General features: G+C 45.9%; 1 protein-coding gene across 2 annotated transcripts in view; it reads left to right on the top strand.

The window, feature by feature from the left end:
- The window catches only part of LOC106593673 (receptor tyrosine-protein kinase erbB-4), a 617,461-nt gene that overhangs the window by 450,922 nt on the left and 149,202 nt on the right, over positions 1-17,337 (top strand). For both annotated transcript variants that reach the window (XM_045699348.1, XM_045699347.1), the window contains exons 14-17: positions 2,400-2,493; positions 4,971-5,125; positions 11,541-11,585; positions 16,087-16,219. In XM_045699348.1, coding sequence (XP_045555304.1) covers positions 2,400-2,493; positions 4,971-5,125; positions 11,541-11,585; positions 16,087-16,219 — 427 coding nt within the window. The remainder of the gene's footprint in view (positions 1-2,399; positions 2,494-4,970; positions 5,126-11,540; positions 11,586-16,086; positions 16,220-17,337) is intronic.

Genomic DNA, 17,337 nt, shown 5'->3' with positions numbered 1-17,337 from the left:
AGCCTCAGTCCTGCCAAATTCCTGCTAAAATGCTGCTAATCCCCATCAGCCCCTCCTCCCTGAAGACCGTGGTGTGCGTTTGGCGTATACGCCCCAACCAACTGCAACGCACAAGGAAAGCCAACGAGAAGGAACCAACGGAATGAATGGAAGGGAGCGTTCAATTCACTGGGGAAAGACGGCTGTGGAACCTTCCTTTGTCTTCCGTGATTCTCCTCTATTTTTCTCTGAACACAAGACAGTCTTCTTCCACCACCCAGCCTTTTCAAAAGGATTCCTCTGGACACTGCTTCCTGAGAAAAAAAATGAATTTAATTTAAAAAAGAGGAAAGAGAAATGGAGGAGAGGAGGGTGGAGAGGGGAGGGTGGAAGTGGGAGAGAGGAAGGAAGGAAGGAAGGAAGGAAGGAAGGAAGGAAGGAAGGAAGGAAGGAAGGAAGGAAGGAAGGAAGGAAGGAAGGAAGGAAGGAAGGAAGGAAGGAAGGAAGGAAGGAAGGAAGGAAGGAAGAGGGTGTAGTGTGGTTGGATGGATGGAGGAGGGTGGTGGGAGGGTGGAGGGAGGAGGGTGGAGGGAGGGAGGAAGGTGGTTGGATGGAGGTGGGAGGAGGGCGGAGGGCAGAGAGAGAGAGGGAGGAGGGTGAAGGGGGAAGAGAGGAGGGAGGGAGGGAGGGAGGGAGGAAGGAAGGAGGAGGATGAAGGGAGGAGGGTGGAGGGTGAAATGTGGAGGGAGGATGAAGAAGGGTGGACCACTGCCACACTGCCCTTTGGTGTGGTGGCACGCTGCTCCGTGTCCAACTGAACATGCTATTTATATATGTACTGGCTATTTATCTGGACTGATGCTTGATCTGATGATTGGAACAGGGCGTAGAATAGAGACATACTCTATGTGTCCCAAATGACACCCTATCCCCTATATAGTGCACTATTTTAGACCAGGGCCCATAGAGAACTTGTCCAAAGTGGTGCACTATATAGGGAATAGGGTGTCATTTGGGACTGAGACACAGCCATGATTCCTCATTATATCTAACCCTTTTTCACAACTCATCACATCCCCTCTAATGATATACAGTATTCTGATTCCTCATCAAATCTGACCCTTTTCCCAACTCATCACATCCCCTCTAATGATATACAGGATTCTCTACAATATCACGCATGCCGAATTCCAAATCAACCTCTAGCCTACTACTCCCTAGTCCCCGCTGTAGATCTCTAGAGGAGATTAGATTGGACGTTTCCACCACCTAGCCAATCAGAAGGCAATGTGAAGCCATTACCCATAATGCTTATACAGTATCTATCCAATCTTCTCAGATATACAGGAGTAGGCTAGGGTCAATTTAGAATTGAGCAGTTGAGTAGCATTATAGAGCCATGATAAACCATTTTCCTGACTGCAAGACAGTTACAACGTAACCTGAACACATCTAACTGCTTCCATAGGTCCAGCATTTCCTTGCTGAGAGAAAGTAGGGCCTACCTGTTTGTGTACTGTACTGTATCCCTCCACTCTGCTGAGTCTTGGTCCCAGTAGGATCGACAATCTCTCACATCTGAAAAGTATACTATCGACAGCCAGCTTATCGACAGCCAGCCCCATATTCACCGACACCATGCTTCAAAGCATTATCTGATGGTGGTGCTGATGTGGACACAAACAGTGGGGATATCCCTTCCCCTCCTCTGCTCTTCTGCCCTCCTCTCCTCCTCTCTTCCCCTCCTCCCCTCCTTTCTTCTTCTCCCCTCCTCCCCTCTCCTCCCCTCCTCCTCTCCTCTCTTCCCCTCCTCCTCTCCTCTCTTCCCCTCCCCCCCTCCTCCTCTTCTTTCCTTTCTTCTCTCCTCCTCTCCACTTCTCTTCCCATTGTGGCCTTAGGTTTTGGCCAGCCAACACTCAGTCATATGATAAGAGAAACACACGCGCGCACACACACACACACACACACACACACACACACACACACACACACACACACACACACACACACACACACACACACACACACACACACACACACACACACACACACACACACACACACACTACAGTCTGTCATTATTACAGTGCTCATCATTGTTTGCTGGCTTCTTTGTCAGGCACGTTGACTCTGCTAAGCCTGTTACTATATCAGACATATTGACTCTGCTAAGCCTGTTAGTATATCAGACATATTGACTCTGCTAAGCCTGTTACTATATCAGACATATTGACTCTGCTAAGCCTGTTACTATATCAGACATATTGACTCTGCTAAGCCTGTTAGTATATCAGACATAATGACTCTGCTAAGCCTGTTTTCTCTCTCTCTCTCTCTCTCTCTCTCTCTCTCTCTCTCTCTCTCTCTCTCTCTCTCTCTCTATCTCTCTCTCTCTCTCTCTCTCTCTCTCTCTCCTTTAGAGATGTGCGTGAGTTTACCAATGGTTCAGTGTGTCTGGAGTGTGACAGCCAGTGTGAGAGATCTCAGGACAAGACCATGACCTGCCTCGGAATGGTAAGTAGAATGATCACCACGGCAATATACGGCAACTGTCATTGGTGTTCCACCTCGCCCTGAACCTGTGTGTTCTTTGGGTGCAGGTTGACATTTATTGTCATGAATCTTGTCCTGGAGGCAGAACTGAGTGATTTCCCCTTAGATAGGCCAGCTGCAAAGTCAAAATTGTCTATATTGTAAAAATGTATGAAAACTAAAATGTATGAAAAGCGTCTTGGTCTTAATTTAAGGTTAGGGTTAGGCATTAGGGTTAGCAGTAAGGTTATGGTTAGGGTTAAGGTTAGGGTTAGGCATTAGAGTTAGCAGTAAGGTTAGGGTTAAGGTTAAGGTTAGGTTTAAAATCAGATTTTATGACTTTGTGGCTGTGCCAGATCGTGACCAATCTGCAGAGCTGCATCCAGAACAAGAGTCATGATGAAAATGACTAACCTGCCCTTTGGGTCTGCTGATGTCACATCCTGTCTGGAGAGTTTTAGGAGTTACAGTGTACTGTACGGTTAGGCCACTGAGTTTTTCCTGACTACACACTATACAAGAGTCATGATGAAAAATGACTAACCTGCCTTTGGGTCTGCTGATGTCACATCCTGTCTGGAGAGTTTTAGGAGTTACAGTGTACTGTACGGTTAGGCCACTGAGTTTTTCCTGACTACACAATGTAACCAACTGGGTCAGAGTTTCTACTTGTTATGCGAACTGATCAGGGGAGATGTCCCTGAACGCCTCAAATCTGCTTTTATGGAGATAAATAAAGTACCACGTTAGCTACGAAGGTAAAACGCATTCCAGAAGGATATGTGTTTTTGACAGCCTCTGACCTTCCACAGAGAACGCACCCCTCAGAAGTCCCTCATCCATTCCCACCTGTCCTCTTCTAAATGCTAGAATTTCCCTTTAAAATGCCACCTGGTTGAAAACCCTTGAACCCCCCCCCCCCCCCCCCACATCCCTCTCTCTCTGTCTGGATCTATAACAACCCAAGGTTGGTTTAAATCATCTCTCCTGCCACGTAGGAGGACTCTAATCTTGTTTTATATGTGGCGTATGGACAGTGGTGTATAACTCTCCATGGTTTAGGGATCATGATATATCCAGCTGTCATGGAGCCCCTTTTTTTACAGGCCCCTGTTAAAGCCCTATTTGTGGAATTTGATACTTGTGTAATGAACCCCCGGGGGAGGACAGGGAGGAGTGGAGGAAAATAGTCTCTATGACGATGCAGTGATACGCAGTGTTTCACAGTGTCTTGTAGTGTCTCCTGCAGTCCAGTCACAGCTCAGAAGTAAATAACACAGGTGTCAATCATCAGATGTATGAATGCACACACACACACACACACACACACACACACACACACACACACACACACACACACACACACACACACACACACACACACACACACACACACACACACACACACACACACACACACACAGTCAGAGAGACACAATACATTGACACAGCTCGGCAGGGAGATAGTGTATTGATGGAGAGGGGTTACAGCTGTCATTTTGTCAGACCTGAAGGTGAAAGGCTGTCTATCAACCAGCCAAACACATGTCATTAACCGTACATGAGGTGTCCAAGCCCACAGAAAAATGTTCAACCGCAGCAGCAGCACATGCGTCCACAGACCCATCTCTCTATCGTCTCTCTTCCTTCATCTCTCCATGTGTTTATATCTGCTGTCTGAATCCATCCCGGATGCTTGTTCAGAAGTGTGAACTGTGTTGACGTGCTGATATGTGGTCAATGTCTCTTCCTCTTCATCTTCTATCCATCTCCTTTACTTATTCCTTCTCATCCTCCTCTTCCTCTTCTATCCAACTCCTTTACTTATTCCTTCTCATCCTCCTCTTCCTCTTCTATCCATCTCCTTTACTTCCTCCTTCTCATCCTCCTCTTCCTCTTCTATCCATCTCCTTTACTTCCTCCTTCTCATCCTCCTCTTCCTCTTCTATCCATCTCCTTTACTTATTCCTTCTCAACCTCCTCTTCCTCTTCTATCCATCTCCTTTACTTCCTCCTTCTCATCCTCCTCTTCCGCTTCTATCCATCTCCTTTACTTATTTTTCTTTCTATCCAACTCCTTTACTTCCTCCTTCTCAACCTCCTCTTCCTCTTCTATCCATCTCCTTTACTTATTCCTTCTCAACCTCCTCTTCCTCTTCTATCATCTCCTTTACTTACTCCTTCTCATCCTCCTCTTCCGCTTCTATCCATCTCCTTTACTTATTCCTTCTCATCCTCCTCTTCCTCTTCTATCCATCTCCTTTATTTACTCCTTCTCATCCTCCTCTTCCTCTTCTATCCATCTCCTTTATTTACTCCTTCTCATCCTCCTCCTCTTCTTCTTCCCCCTCTTCTTTCCCCCACTTCCTCCCCTCTTGTATGTCTTCTTTCTCATCTTCTATCTCCTTCACCTTCTCCTCCTTCTCCTCCTCTTCCATCTCTCTCCCTCTACCTCTCAGGGCCCAGATCAATGTGTGACCTGTCTTCACTTCAAAGACGGGCCCAACTGTGTGGAAAAGTGCCCCGACGGCCTCCAAGGCACCAACAGCTTCATCTTCAAATACGCCGAGGCCAACAACGAGTGCCACCCCTGCCACGCCAACTGCACCCAGGGGTACGAGAGAGAGAGAGAGAGAGAGAGAGAGAGAGAGAGAGAGAGAGAGAGAGAGAGAGAGAGAGAGAGAGAGAGAGAGAGAGAGAGAGAGAGAGAGAGAGAGAGAGAGAGAGAGAGAGAGAGAGAGAGAAGGGTGGTGCTGGGTGTGTATATGGGTTCATTTGATGGAGGCTTTCTATATCAATACTTCTCATCTCTGTGAAATCTGAAATTGTTTGTATGAAGTATGTCATAAATAATGTCATACAAGTCCTGGTGGGACTTTTAAAATCAAGAAGAGCTTCTATAAACAGTAGAAGAAGTAGTGCACTATTAAGGAAATTTGGTGCTATTTGGGATACAAGCAGTGACTCAGCCCTCCACTTCCCAGACCGCTACCAAAGAAAGAAAGAAAGAAAGACAGAGAGAGAGAGAGAGCGACAGAAAGAGAGAGAGAGAGAGAGAGAGCAGAGACAGGGAGAGAGAGAAAGAGAGAAAGAGAAAGAGAAAGAGAAAGAGAAAGAGAAAGAGAGGAGGCTTAGGACGGAGGATCAAGAGATGGACAGATGATCTCTCTTTCTCTCTCTCTCTCTCTCTCTTGCGCTCACTCTCTCAATTCAACTCAATTCAAAGGGCTTTATTGCCAAAGCAAGTGAAATTGAAAATAAACAAAAGTGAATTAAACAATCAGAAAAGAACAGTAAACATTACACAAAAGTTTCAAAAGAATAAAGACATTACAAATGTCATATTATGTCTCACTACTGTATTGTAACGATGTCAAAATAGTTAAAGTAAAAAAGGGAAAATAAATAAACATAAATATGGGTTGTATTTACAATGGTGTTTGTTCTTTACTGGTTGCCCTTTTCTTGTGGCAACAGGTCACAAATCTTACTGCTGTGATGGCACACTGGTATTTCACCCATTAGATATGGGAGTTAATCAAAATTGGGTTTGTTTTCAAATTCTTTGTGGGTCTGTGTAATCTGAGGGAAATATGCGTCTCTAATACGGTCATAATTTGGCAGGAGGTTAGGAAGTGCAGCTCAGTTTCCACCTCATTTTGTGGGCAGTGTGCACATAGCCTGTCTTCTCTTGAGAGCCAGGTCTGCCTACGGCGGCCTCTCCCAATAGCAAGGCTATGCTCACTGAGTCTGTACAAAGTCAAAGCTTTCCTTAAGTTTGGGTCAGTCTCAGTGGTCAGGTATTCTGCCACTGTGTACTCTCTGTTTAGGACCAAATAGCATTCTAGTTTGCTCTGTTTTTTTAAGGGACTCTTCTTTAGGCTCATTTCTCTGTAGGTGATGGCTTTGTTATGGAAGGTTTTGGAATCGCTTCCTTTTACGTGGTTGTAGAATTTAACGTCTCTTTTCAGAATTTTGATCATTAGCGGGTATCATCCTAATTCTTCTCTGCATGCATTATTTGGTGTTTTACGTTATACACAGAGGATATTTTTTCACAATTCTGCATGCAGAGTCGCAATTTGGTCTTTGTCCCATTTTGTCAATTCTTGGTTGTTGAGGTTCTATAACTGATTCAAGTGTTTCTTGCCAGATCCTCATTGGGATGTCAAATTGTATGTTCCTTTTGATGGCATAGAAGGCCCTTCTTGCCTTGTCTCTCAGATTGTTCACAGCTTTGTGGAAGTTACTTGTGGCGCTGATGTTTAGGCCGAGGTATGTATAGTTTTTTGTGTGCTCTAGGGCAACGGTGTCTAGATGGAATTTGTATTTGTGGGCCTGGCAACTGGACCTTTTTTGTAACACTGTCAGGACCCCGGTCTAAGAGACACTGTGCAGAAGATCTAGGTGCTGTTGTAGACCCTCCTTGGTTGGAGACAGAAGCACCAGATCATCAGCCAACAGTAGACATTTGACATTCGATTCTAGTAGATTGAGGGCAGGTGCTGCAGGCTGTTCTTCTGCTCTCACCAAGTCATTGATATATACACTGAGTATACAAAACAGTAAGAACACCTGCTCTTTCCATGGCATAGACTGACCAGGTGAATCCAGGTGAAAGCTGTGATCCCTTATTGATGGTACCTGTTAAATCAATGGCCTGCTGGAAGGTGAACCTCCGTCCCAGTCTCAAATCTCTGGAAGACTGAAACAGGTTTCCCTCAAGAATTTCCCTGCATTTAGCACCATCCATCATTCCTTCAATTCTGACCAGTTTCCCAGTCCCTGCTGATGAAAAACACCCCCGCAGCATGATGCTGCCACTACCATGCTTCACTGTGGGGATGGTGTTCTCGGGGTGATGGGAAGGTTGGGTTTGCACCAGACATAGCATTTTCCTTGATGGCCAAAAAGCTACATTTTAGTCTCATCTGGCAAGAGTACCTTCTTTCATATGTTTGAGGAGTCTCGCACATGCCTTTTGGCAAACACCAAACGTGTTTGCACATTTTTTTCTTTAAGCAATGGCTTTTTTTCTGGCCACTCTTCCGTAAAGCCCAGCTCTGTGGATGTACAGCTTAATGTGGTCCTATGGACAGATACTCCAATCTCCGCTATGGAGCTTTGCAGCTCCTTCAGGGTTATCTTTGGTCTCTTTGTTGCCTCTCTGATTATAACCCTCCATGCCTGGTCCATGAGTTTTGGTGGGCAGCCCTCTTTTGGCAGGTTTGTTGCGGTGCCATGTCCATTCCATTCTTTAATAATGGATTTAATGGTGCCCAGTGGGATGTTCAAAGTTTCTGATATTTTTCTCTAACCCAACCCTGATCTGTACTTCTCCACAACTTTGTCCCTGACCTGTTTGGAGAGCTCATTGGTCTTCATGGTGCCGCTTGCTTGGTGGTGCCACATGATTAGTGGTATTGCAAACACTGGGGCCTTTCAGAACAGGTGTATATATACTGGGATCATGTGACAGATCATGTGACACCTAGATTGCACACAGGTAGACTTTATTTAACTAATTATGTGACTTCTGAAGGTAATTGGTTGCACCAGATCTTATTTAGGAGCTTCATAGCAAAGGGGGTGAATACATATGCAAGCACCCCTTTCGTTTTTTTACATTTTTTTTTTTTTAATCAAGTCATTTTTTTCACTTCATCAATTTGGACTATTTTGTGTATGTCCATTACGTGAAATTCAAATAAAAATCAATTTAAATTACAGGTTGTAATGCAACAAAATAGGAAAAACGCCAAGGGGGTGAATACTTTTGCAAGGCACTGTAGGTGCCAAGCGCACCGGTGTGTGTCAAGAACTGCAACGCTGCTGGGTTTTTCACACTCAGTTTCCTGTGTGTATCCGGAATGGTCCACCACCTAAAGGACATCCAGCCAACTTCACACAACTGTGGGAAGCATTGGAGTCAACATGGGCCAGCATCCCTGTGGAACACTTTCGACACCTTGTAGAGTCCATGTCCCGACGAATTGAGGTTGTTCAGTTCTCTCTCTCTCCCCCCTTTCTCTCACTCTCCCCACTCTCTCTTCCTCCCCCCCTCTCTCTCTCCCCCCTCTCTTCCTCTTTCTCTCTCTCCCCTCTACCCTCTGACATCAAAGACTCTGAGTGGCTCTGTGGTCTCTCTGTGACACAGTGTTCACAATACCTCCCTTCATCTCTTCATCTCCTCAGTGACACTCGTCGCAGCCGGTATTAGTAAGCTGACCATTGACCCCTCCTCACGCTCCTCTCCCCGGTGACTGCTGAATCTCGGCTCACATGGCGATGGCTCCATCACTCCTCTTCTCCTTATCCTGCCCTCTATCTGACATGCAGGTTGACAATTATTGTCATGATTCTTGTTCTGGAGGCAGAACTGAACGGTTTCCACTTAGATGGGCCAGCTGCAAAATTGGCTATGTTGTAAAGATGAATGAAAACAAAAATGTGCTTTTTGGTCTTCATTTAAGGTTAGGATTAGGCATTAGGGTTAGCAGTGTGGTTAAGGTTAGGTTAAGGTTAGGTTTAAAATCAGATTTTATGACTGTGCCAGCTAACTGTGCCAGCTAGAGACCCCTGCAGAGCTGCCTCCAGAATAAGCTTCATGACAAAAAACGCTAACCTGCATCTGACACCGGGCACGCCATATTAGCTTCAGGGAATGAGCGGCCAGGGTGTGTTTGAGTGAATGGAGGGGGAGGGGTGGGGGAATCTTAGAACAAAGGAGATGCAGCAAAGGTCTACATCATCACACTGCATGAAGAAAAGTGATACACACGCCACCTTAGATTTAGAAGGAATGCTGATCTAGAATCAGAACCACACCAGTCCATATAATCATATTTATTAAACTTATCTAGAATCAGAACCCCACCAGTCCATATAATAATATTTATTAAACTGATCTAGAATCAGAACCACACCAGTCCATATAATCATATTTATTAAACTGATTTAGAATTAGAACCACACTAGTTGTCACGGCTGTCTAGGACCGGTGGAGATGTGGAATCAGGAGCAGGAGACAGAGGACCGGAGCAACAGTGTTTTAATGATAAATGCAAAACGCAATAGCCGTAGGGCACAGGGTGCGTGACGAAGTCCGCCAGGGGAAAACACATTCCCAAAAATAAACACTCTGGAAAAATCATGACAATAATTGTCAACCTGCATGTCAGATAGAGGGCAGGATAAGGAGAAGAGGAGTGATGGAGCCATCGCCATGTGAGCCGAGATTCAGCAGTCACCGGGGCGAGGAGCGTGGGGAGGGATCAATGGTCAGCCCAGCAATACAATGGACAATAACCAGCGAAAAAGAACAGCTACACTCGCAACTGTCTAGAGTAGACAATAATCAATCCCGCACGAGAACCCCAACTGAAAATACACACTAAATAACCCCCCACTAATTACAGACACAAAACAGGTGCGGGATAGACAGACAAAACCAAAAGACACAGAAACAACGATTGGTGGCAGCTAATAGGCCGGCGACGACGACTGCCGAGCGCCGCCCGACCGAGGAGGGGCGCCACCTTCGTTAGATACTGTGACACTAGTCCATATAATCATATTTATTAAACTGATCTAGAATCAGAACCACACTAGTCCATATAATCATATTTATTAAACTGATCTAGAATCAGAACCACACTAGTCCATATAATCATATTTATTAAACTGATCTAGAATCAGGACCACACCAGTCCATATAATCATATTTATTAAACTGATCTAGAATCAGAACCACACTAGTCCATATAATCATATTTATTAAACGGATCTAGAATCAGAACCACACCAGTCCATATAATCATATTTATTATGAGCTAAATTACTAAACTGATTCTAGATCAGCAGTCGTACTCCAGATGCCTCTCTGATACATACATGGGTAGTCTGAGACTTGCTGTCTTTGGTGTGTGACTAAACTAGCTGTTCAATCCGGATGTTTACAAACGTGGCACACTAGAGTAATTATCATATCACAAACAGCAGCGAGCCATAGATCGGATACACTAATTGTCTGCTAATTAGCTGTTGGGTGCCGTTTCTTCATTTCTGGAGCGAGGCAGACTTTGAATGGAATTCCAAGGCAGCTCCTCTTAATTAGCTGTGTAATTTGGTCTGCCTCAGACTCTGACTGTCTTTGTGTCAGAGGCTGATCACAATCCTCTTGAAATGTGTTATAGATAATGAGAGAGAAGCCCAATGGCCTTGTTTTAATCAGTCCACACTGCCTGTCTGCCTGTCTGCCTGTCTGCTTGTCTGCCTGTCTGCTTGTCTGCCTGTCTGCCTGTCTGCCTGTCTGCCTGTCTGCCTGTCTACCTGTCTGCCTGTCTGATTGTCTGCCTGTCTGCCTGTCTGCCTGTCTGTCAGTCAGTCTTTTCTGTCAGTCTGCCTGTCTGCCTGTCTGTCAGTCTGTCAGTCTTTCTGTTTACCTGTCTGCCTGTCTGCTTGTCTGCCTGTCTGTCAGTCTGTCAGTCTTTCTGTCTGTCAGTCTCCCTGTCTGCTTGTCTGCCTGTCTGCCTGTCTGCCTGTCTGCCTGTCTACCTGTCTGCCTGCCTGCCTGTCTGCCTGTCTGCCTGTCTGTCAGTCTGTCAGTCTTTTCTGTCAGTCTGCCTGTCTGCTTGTCTGCCTGTCTGTCAGTCTTTCTGTCTACCTGTCTGCCTGTCTGTCAGTCTGTCTGTCTGTTTGTCTGTCTGTTTGCCTGTTATACATCTCCATAGCCTGTATCATCTCTAACTCTCAGTATCTGGTCAGGACTTCATCCCCTAGTTATGTCTCTCTTATTAAGTAGGTTGACTGTCTTGGACCATTGAGCTATGTTCCCGTATAGCTTGTTATGTTCACTCAATAATTGCTTTCATCAATCAGCTATTAGAAGTGCTTATGGATTGGTTATTAATGTTTATGGGTGATGGAATTTGTTCATAGTATGTGCACACTTTATAAAGAGTTGGTGGATGCTTGTTGTTGAGGTTACTGAAGTGTTTCTGTAAGCTGACTGATGATTTTCTCCTCAGCTGCATTGGGCCTCGGCTCCAAGACTGTGTTGGAATGATGGACAGGTAAGATGATCATCACAGTGTCCGCTGGGCTTTAACTGCTTTGACATCAGGCTCAATCTCTATCACTAGAACCTCTCTCTTTATTCTCGCTATCGCTCTCTGACTCACTGTCTCAGGTTTCACCTCTCTCTCTATCTCTCTTTCTAGGCATCTCTCTCTCTCTCTCTCTCTCTCTCTCTCTCTCTAGGCCTCTCTCTAGGAGGGAGGGAAGGATAGGGGAGGGAGGGAGGGAGGGAGGGAGGGAGGGAGGGAGGGAGGGAGGGAGGGAGAGAGGGAAAGAGAGAGGGAAAGAGAGAGGGAAAGAGAGAGGGAAAGAGAGAGGGAGGGAAGGAAAGAGGGATAGAGGGAGGGAGGGAAGGAAAGAGGGAGGGAAGGATAGAGTGAATGTATAAGAGAGGAGAGGGTTAGTGAATTGAAACATTTACAAGGAAGATGAAAAAAACCTGTTAGAGGTATTGAAAAAAAACATTGCTGATTTATTAGATGGTACAAAGGCACATACAGTGAGGGAAAAAAGTTTTTGATCCTCTACTGATTTTGTACGTTTGCCGACTGACAAAGAAATTATCAGTCTATAATTTTAATGATAGGTTTATTTGAACAGTGAGAGACAGAATAACAACAACAAAAAATCCAGAAAAACACATGTAAAAAATGTTATAAATTGATTTGCATTTTAATTAGGGAAATCAGTATTTGACACCCTCTCAATCAGAAAGATTTCTGGCTCCCAGGTGTCTTTTATACAGGTAACGAGCTGAGATTAGGAGCACACTCTTAAAGGGAGTGCTCCTAATCTCAGTTTGTTACCTGTATAAAAGACACCTGTCCACAGAAGCAATCAATCAATCAGATTCCAAACTCTCCACCATGGCCAAGACCAAAGAGCTCTCCAAGGATGTCAGGGACAAGATTGTAGACCTACACAAGGCTGGAATGGGCTACAAGACCATCGCCAAGCAGTTTGGTGAGAAGGTGACACCAGTTGGTGCGATTATTCGTAAATGGAAGAAACACAAATGAACTGTCAATCTCCCTCGACCTGGGGCTCCATGCAAGATCTCACCTCGTGGAGTTGCAATGATCATGAGAACGGTGAGGAATCAGCCCAGAACTACACGGGAGGAGCTTGTCAATGATCTCAAGGCAGCTGGGACCATAGTCACCAAGAAAACAATTGGTAACACACTACGCCGTGAAGGACCGAAATCCTGCAGCGCCCACAAGGTCCCCCTGCTCAAGAAAGCACATATACATGCCTGTCTGAAGTTTGCCAATGAACATCTGAATGATTCAGAGGACAACTGGGTGAAAGTGTTGTGGTCAGATGAGACCAAAATGGAGCTCCTTGGCATCAACTCAACTCGCCGTGTTTGGAGGAGGAGGAATGCTGCCTATGACCCCAAGAACACCATCCCCACCGTCAAACATGGAGGTGGAAACATTATGCTTTGGGGGTGTTTTTCTGCTAAGGGGACAGGACAACTTCACCGCATCAAAGGGACGATGGACGGGGCCATGTACCATCAAATCTTCGGTGAGAACCTCCTTTCCCTCAGTCAGGGCATTGAAAATGGGTCGTGGATGGGTATTCCAGCATGACAATGACCCAAAACACACGGCCAAGGCAACAAAGGAGTGGCTCAAGAAGAAGCACATTAAGGTCCTTGAGTGGCCTAGCCAGTCTCCAGACCTTAATCCCATAGAAAATCTGTGGAGGGAGCTGAAGGTTTGAGTTGCCAAACGTCAGCCTCAAAACCTTAATGACTTGGAGAAGATCTGCAAAGAGGAGTGGGACAAAAACCCTCCTGAGATGTGTGCAAACCTGGTGGCCAACTACAAGAAATGTCTGACCTCTGTGATTGCCAACAGGGGTTTTGCCACCAAGTACTAAGTCATGTTTTGCAGAGGGGTCAAATACTTATTTCCTTAATTTAAAATGCTAATCATTTTATAACATTTTTAACATGCGTTTTTCTGGATTTTTTTGTTGTTATTCTGTCTCTCACTGTTCAAATAAACCTACCATTAAAATTATAGACTGATCATTTCTTTGTCAGTGGGCAAACGTACAAAATCAGCAGGGGATCAAATACTTTTTCCCCTCACTGTAGCTAAAAGGAGACTCAACATGCACAGTACTTCATTATGAATAATACTTCACAGTACTTCATTATATATAATACTTCACAGTACTTCATTATGTATAATACTTCACAGTACTTCATTGTGTATAATACTTCACAGTACTTCATTATGTATAATGATACACAGTACTTCCTGATGTATAATAATACACAGTACTTCATGATGTATAATAATACACAGTACTTCATGATGTATAATGATACACAGTACTTCATGATGAATAATAATACACAGTATTTCATTATGTACAATGATGCACAGTACTTCATGATGTATAATGATACACAGTATTTCCTTATGTATGGGCTCCCGGGTGGTGCAACAGTCTAAGGCACTGCTTCTCAGTGCACTACTACTGTTTAATGATGTATAATGATACACAGTATTTAATGATGTATAATGATACACAGTATTTAATGATGTATAATGATACACAGTACTTCATGATGTATAATGATACACAGTACTTCATGATGTATAATGATTCACAGTATTTATTTATGTTTCATGATACACAGTATTTATTGCTGTATAATGATACACAGTATTTAATGATGTATAATGATACACAGTACTTCATGATGTATAATGATACGCAGTATTTATTGATGTTTAATGATACACAGTGCTTCATGATGTATAATGATTCACAGTACTTCATGATTCACAGTACTTTTGAGGAGATCCCTATGCACCCTGTCTGGGATGACAGGTTGAACTGGAAGAGGTCAGATGAAGAGGGGATGATAAAGGTGTGGTAGTAGGAAAAGATGGAGGGAGGGGAGATGAAGGGAGGAAAGATGGAGGGAGGAGAGATGGAGGGAGGAGAGATGGAGGGAGGAGATAGAGGGAGGAGAGATGGGGGAGGAGAGATGGAGGGAGGATTTAGAGGGAGGAGAGATGGAGTAGATGTAGGGAGGAGATAGAGGGAGGAGAGATGGAGGGAGGGAGGAGAGATGGAGGTAGGAGAGATGGAGGGAGGAGATAGAGGGAGGAGAGATGGAGGGAGGAGAGATGGAGGGAGGAGATAGAGGGAGGAGAGATGGAGGGAGGAGATAGAGGGAGGAGAGATGGAGGGAGGATGAGATGGAGGGAGTAGATAGAGGGAGGACATAGAGGAAGGAGATGGAGGGAGGAAGAGATGGAGAGAGGAGATAGAGGGAGGAGAGATGGAGGGAGGAAGAGATGGAGGGAGGAGATAGAGGGAGGAGATATGGAGGGAGGACAGAGGGAGGAGATAGAGGGAGGAGATAGAGGGAGGACATAGAGGGAGGAGATAGAGGGAGATGGAAGGAGGAATAGATGGAGGGTGGAGATAGAGGGAGGAGATGGAGGGAGGAGAGTTGGAGGGAGGAGAGAGAAGGAGGAGATATGGAGGGAGGAAGAGATGGAGGGAGGAGAGATGGAGGGAGGAAGAGATGGAGGGAGGAGATAGAGGGAGGACATAGAGGGAGGAGATGGAGGAAGGAAGAGATGGAGGATGGAGATAGAGGGAGGAGATATGGAGGGAGGAAGAGATGGAGGGTTGAGATAGAGGGAGGACATAGAGGGAGATGGAAGGAGGAATAGATGGAGGGTGGAGATAGAGGGAGGACATAGAGGGAGGAGATGGAGGGAGGAGAGTTGGAGGGAGGAGATAGAGGGAGGGCAGATGGAGGGGGGAAGAGATGGAGGAAGGAAGAGATGGAGGGTGGACATAGAGGGAGGAGAGGGAGGGAGGAGAGATGGAGGGAGGAGATAGAGGGAGAGGAGATGGAGGTTGGACATAGAGGGAGGAGATAGAGGGAGGAGAGATGGAGGGAGGACATAGAGGGAGGAGATAGAGGGAGGGGAGATGGAGGGAGGAGATAGAGGGAGGAGATAGAGGGAGGGGAGATGGAGGGAGGAGATAGAGGGAGGAGAGAGGGAGGAAGAGATGGAGGGAGGAGATAGAGGGAGGAGAGATGGAGGAAGGAGAGATGGAGGGAGGAGATAGAGGGAGGACATAGAGGGAGGAGATAGAGGGAGGTGAGTTGGAGGGAGGAGATAGAGGGAGGAGAGATGGAGGGAGGAGAGATGGAGGAAGGAGAGATGAAGAGTAATTATCCCTGTAACAGGGAACTGTTAGTTTGATAGTAGGAACAGAACAGAGCCTGTTGGACATGACACACACACACACACACACACACACACACACACACACACACACACACACACACACACACACACACACACACACACACACACACACACACACACACACACACACACACACACACACACACACACACACACACACACACATACAGTTCCATAATGTACTGGAGCCATACATGTTGGTGACATACGGGCCTGTCTCTTACTCTGTCTGCAGGACGCCCCTGATCGCGGCCGGGGTGATCGGTGCTCTGTTTGTCATCGTCATCGTGGCGCTGAGCGTGGCGGTCTACGTGCGCCGTAAGAGCATCAAGAAGAAGAGGGCTCTGCGCCGCTTCCTGGAGACAGAGGTGAAGGGTCAAGTGTCATCCAGGGTTCATTGTGACTCAACCAATCAGCTCAGGGAATTAGACATTACATTACTATACTGGTGCGGGGTTATGAGTAGATATGATGTGAAGGATTTCACTGCATGTACTTGATGTATTTCTGAAAAGGATTCGATCTCTGTTAAACCCTGACATGGTGTTGAACAAGATACACCTTGTGCTGCACATGTACTCTTCTCTACACATCATAGTCCATGGTTTAACTCCACACCTTAGCTTGCTAAACCTTGGACAGAATATCTAACTGACCCATAAAGTATACAACTACCTCAACATTATGCCTTCTCCATCTCTCCTTGTTTTAGCATTGAGATGAAGTTGCAGGGATTTATTACTAGACTGGAGAATACACTTGGTATTCATTGGAGGGGATCTGTGTGTGTGTGTGTGTGTGTGTGTGTGTTTGTGTGTGTGTGTGTGTGTGTGTGTGTGTGTGTGTGTGTGTGTGTGTGTGTGTGTGTGTGTGTGTGTGTGTGTGTGTGTGTGTGTGTGTGTGTGTGTGTGTGTGTGTATGCCCACAGTTGACCTGGCCTCCCAGTTCCATTCCAAAATAGGAGCTGTCGGGGAGCGTTAGGATAATTTACAGGTGAAACGACAGTGTTATAGACAGCTGTCAGTCTGAGATGTTTACTGCCCCGCCTGCTGCAGTCCCACAACGCTGCAGCACAAAGAGGCTGACAGAAGAACACACACATCCGTCTCAATCAGTCTTCCTTTGACAAGGGAGAGTCTGAGTGGACGCACTAATTCATATCCATAATCCTGGATCTTTTTGTAGTGGGGGGGTAGAAAGAGGGGAAGGGGGAGGGTCAGGGGGGTGACGATCTGGGACTACAGCCCAGTCTGCCAGGCCCACTTAAACACAGACACAGACACCCTATGACCCTAACACATACACTTTGAATACATCCCCACCTCCCCCACTCCACTCCTCCCCACTCCCCACCTCCCCCACTCCCCTCCTCCCTACCTCCCTCCTCCCCACTCCACTCCTCCCCACTCCCCACCTCCCCCACTCCCCACCTCCCCCACTACCCTCCTCCCCACTCCTCCCCACTCCCCACCTCCCCCACTCCCCA

The sequence above is a fragment of the Salmo salar genome, chromosome ssa17 (genome assembly GCF_905237065.1).
Source record: "Salmo salar chromosome ssa17, Ssal_v3.1, whole genome shotgun sequence".
NCBI lineage: Eukaryota > Metazoa > Chordata > Actinopteri > Salmoniformes > Salmonidae > Salmo > Salmo salar.
The sequence above is the reverse complement of the archived record's forward strand: the minus strand, read 5'-3'. Positions and strand labels throughout refer to the sequence as shown.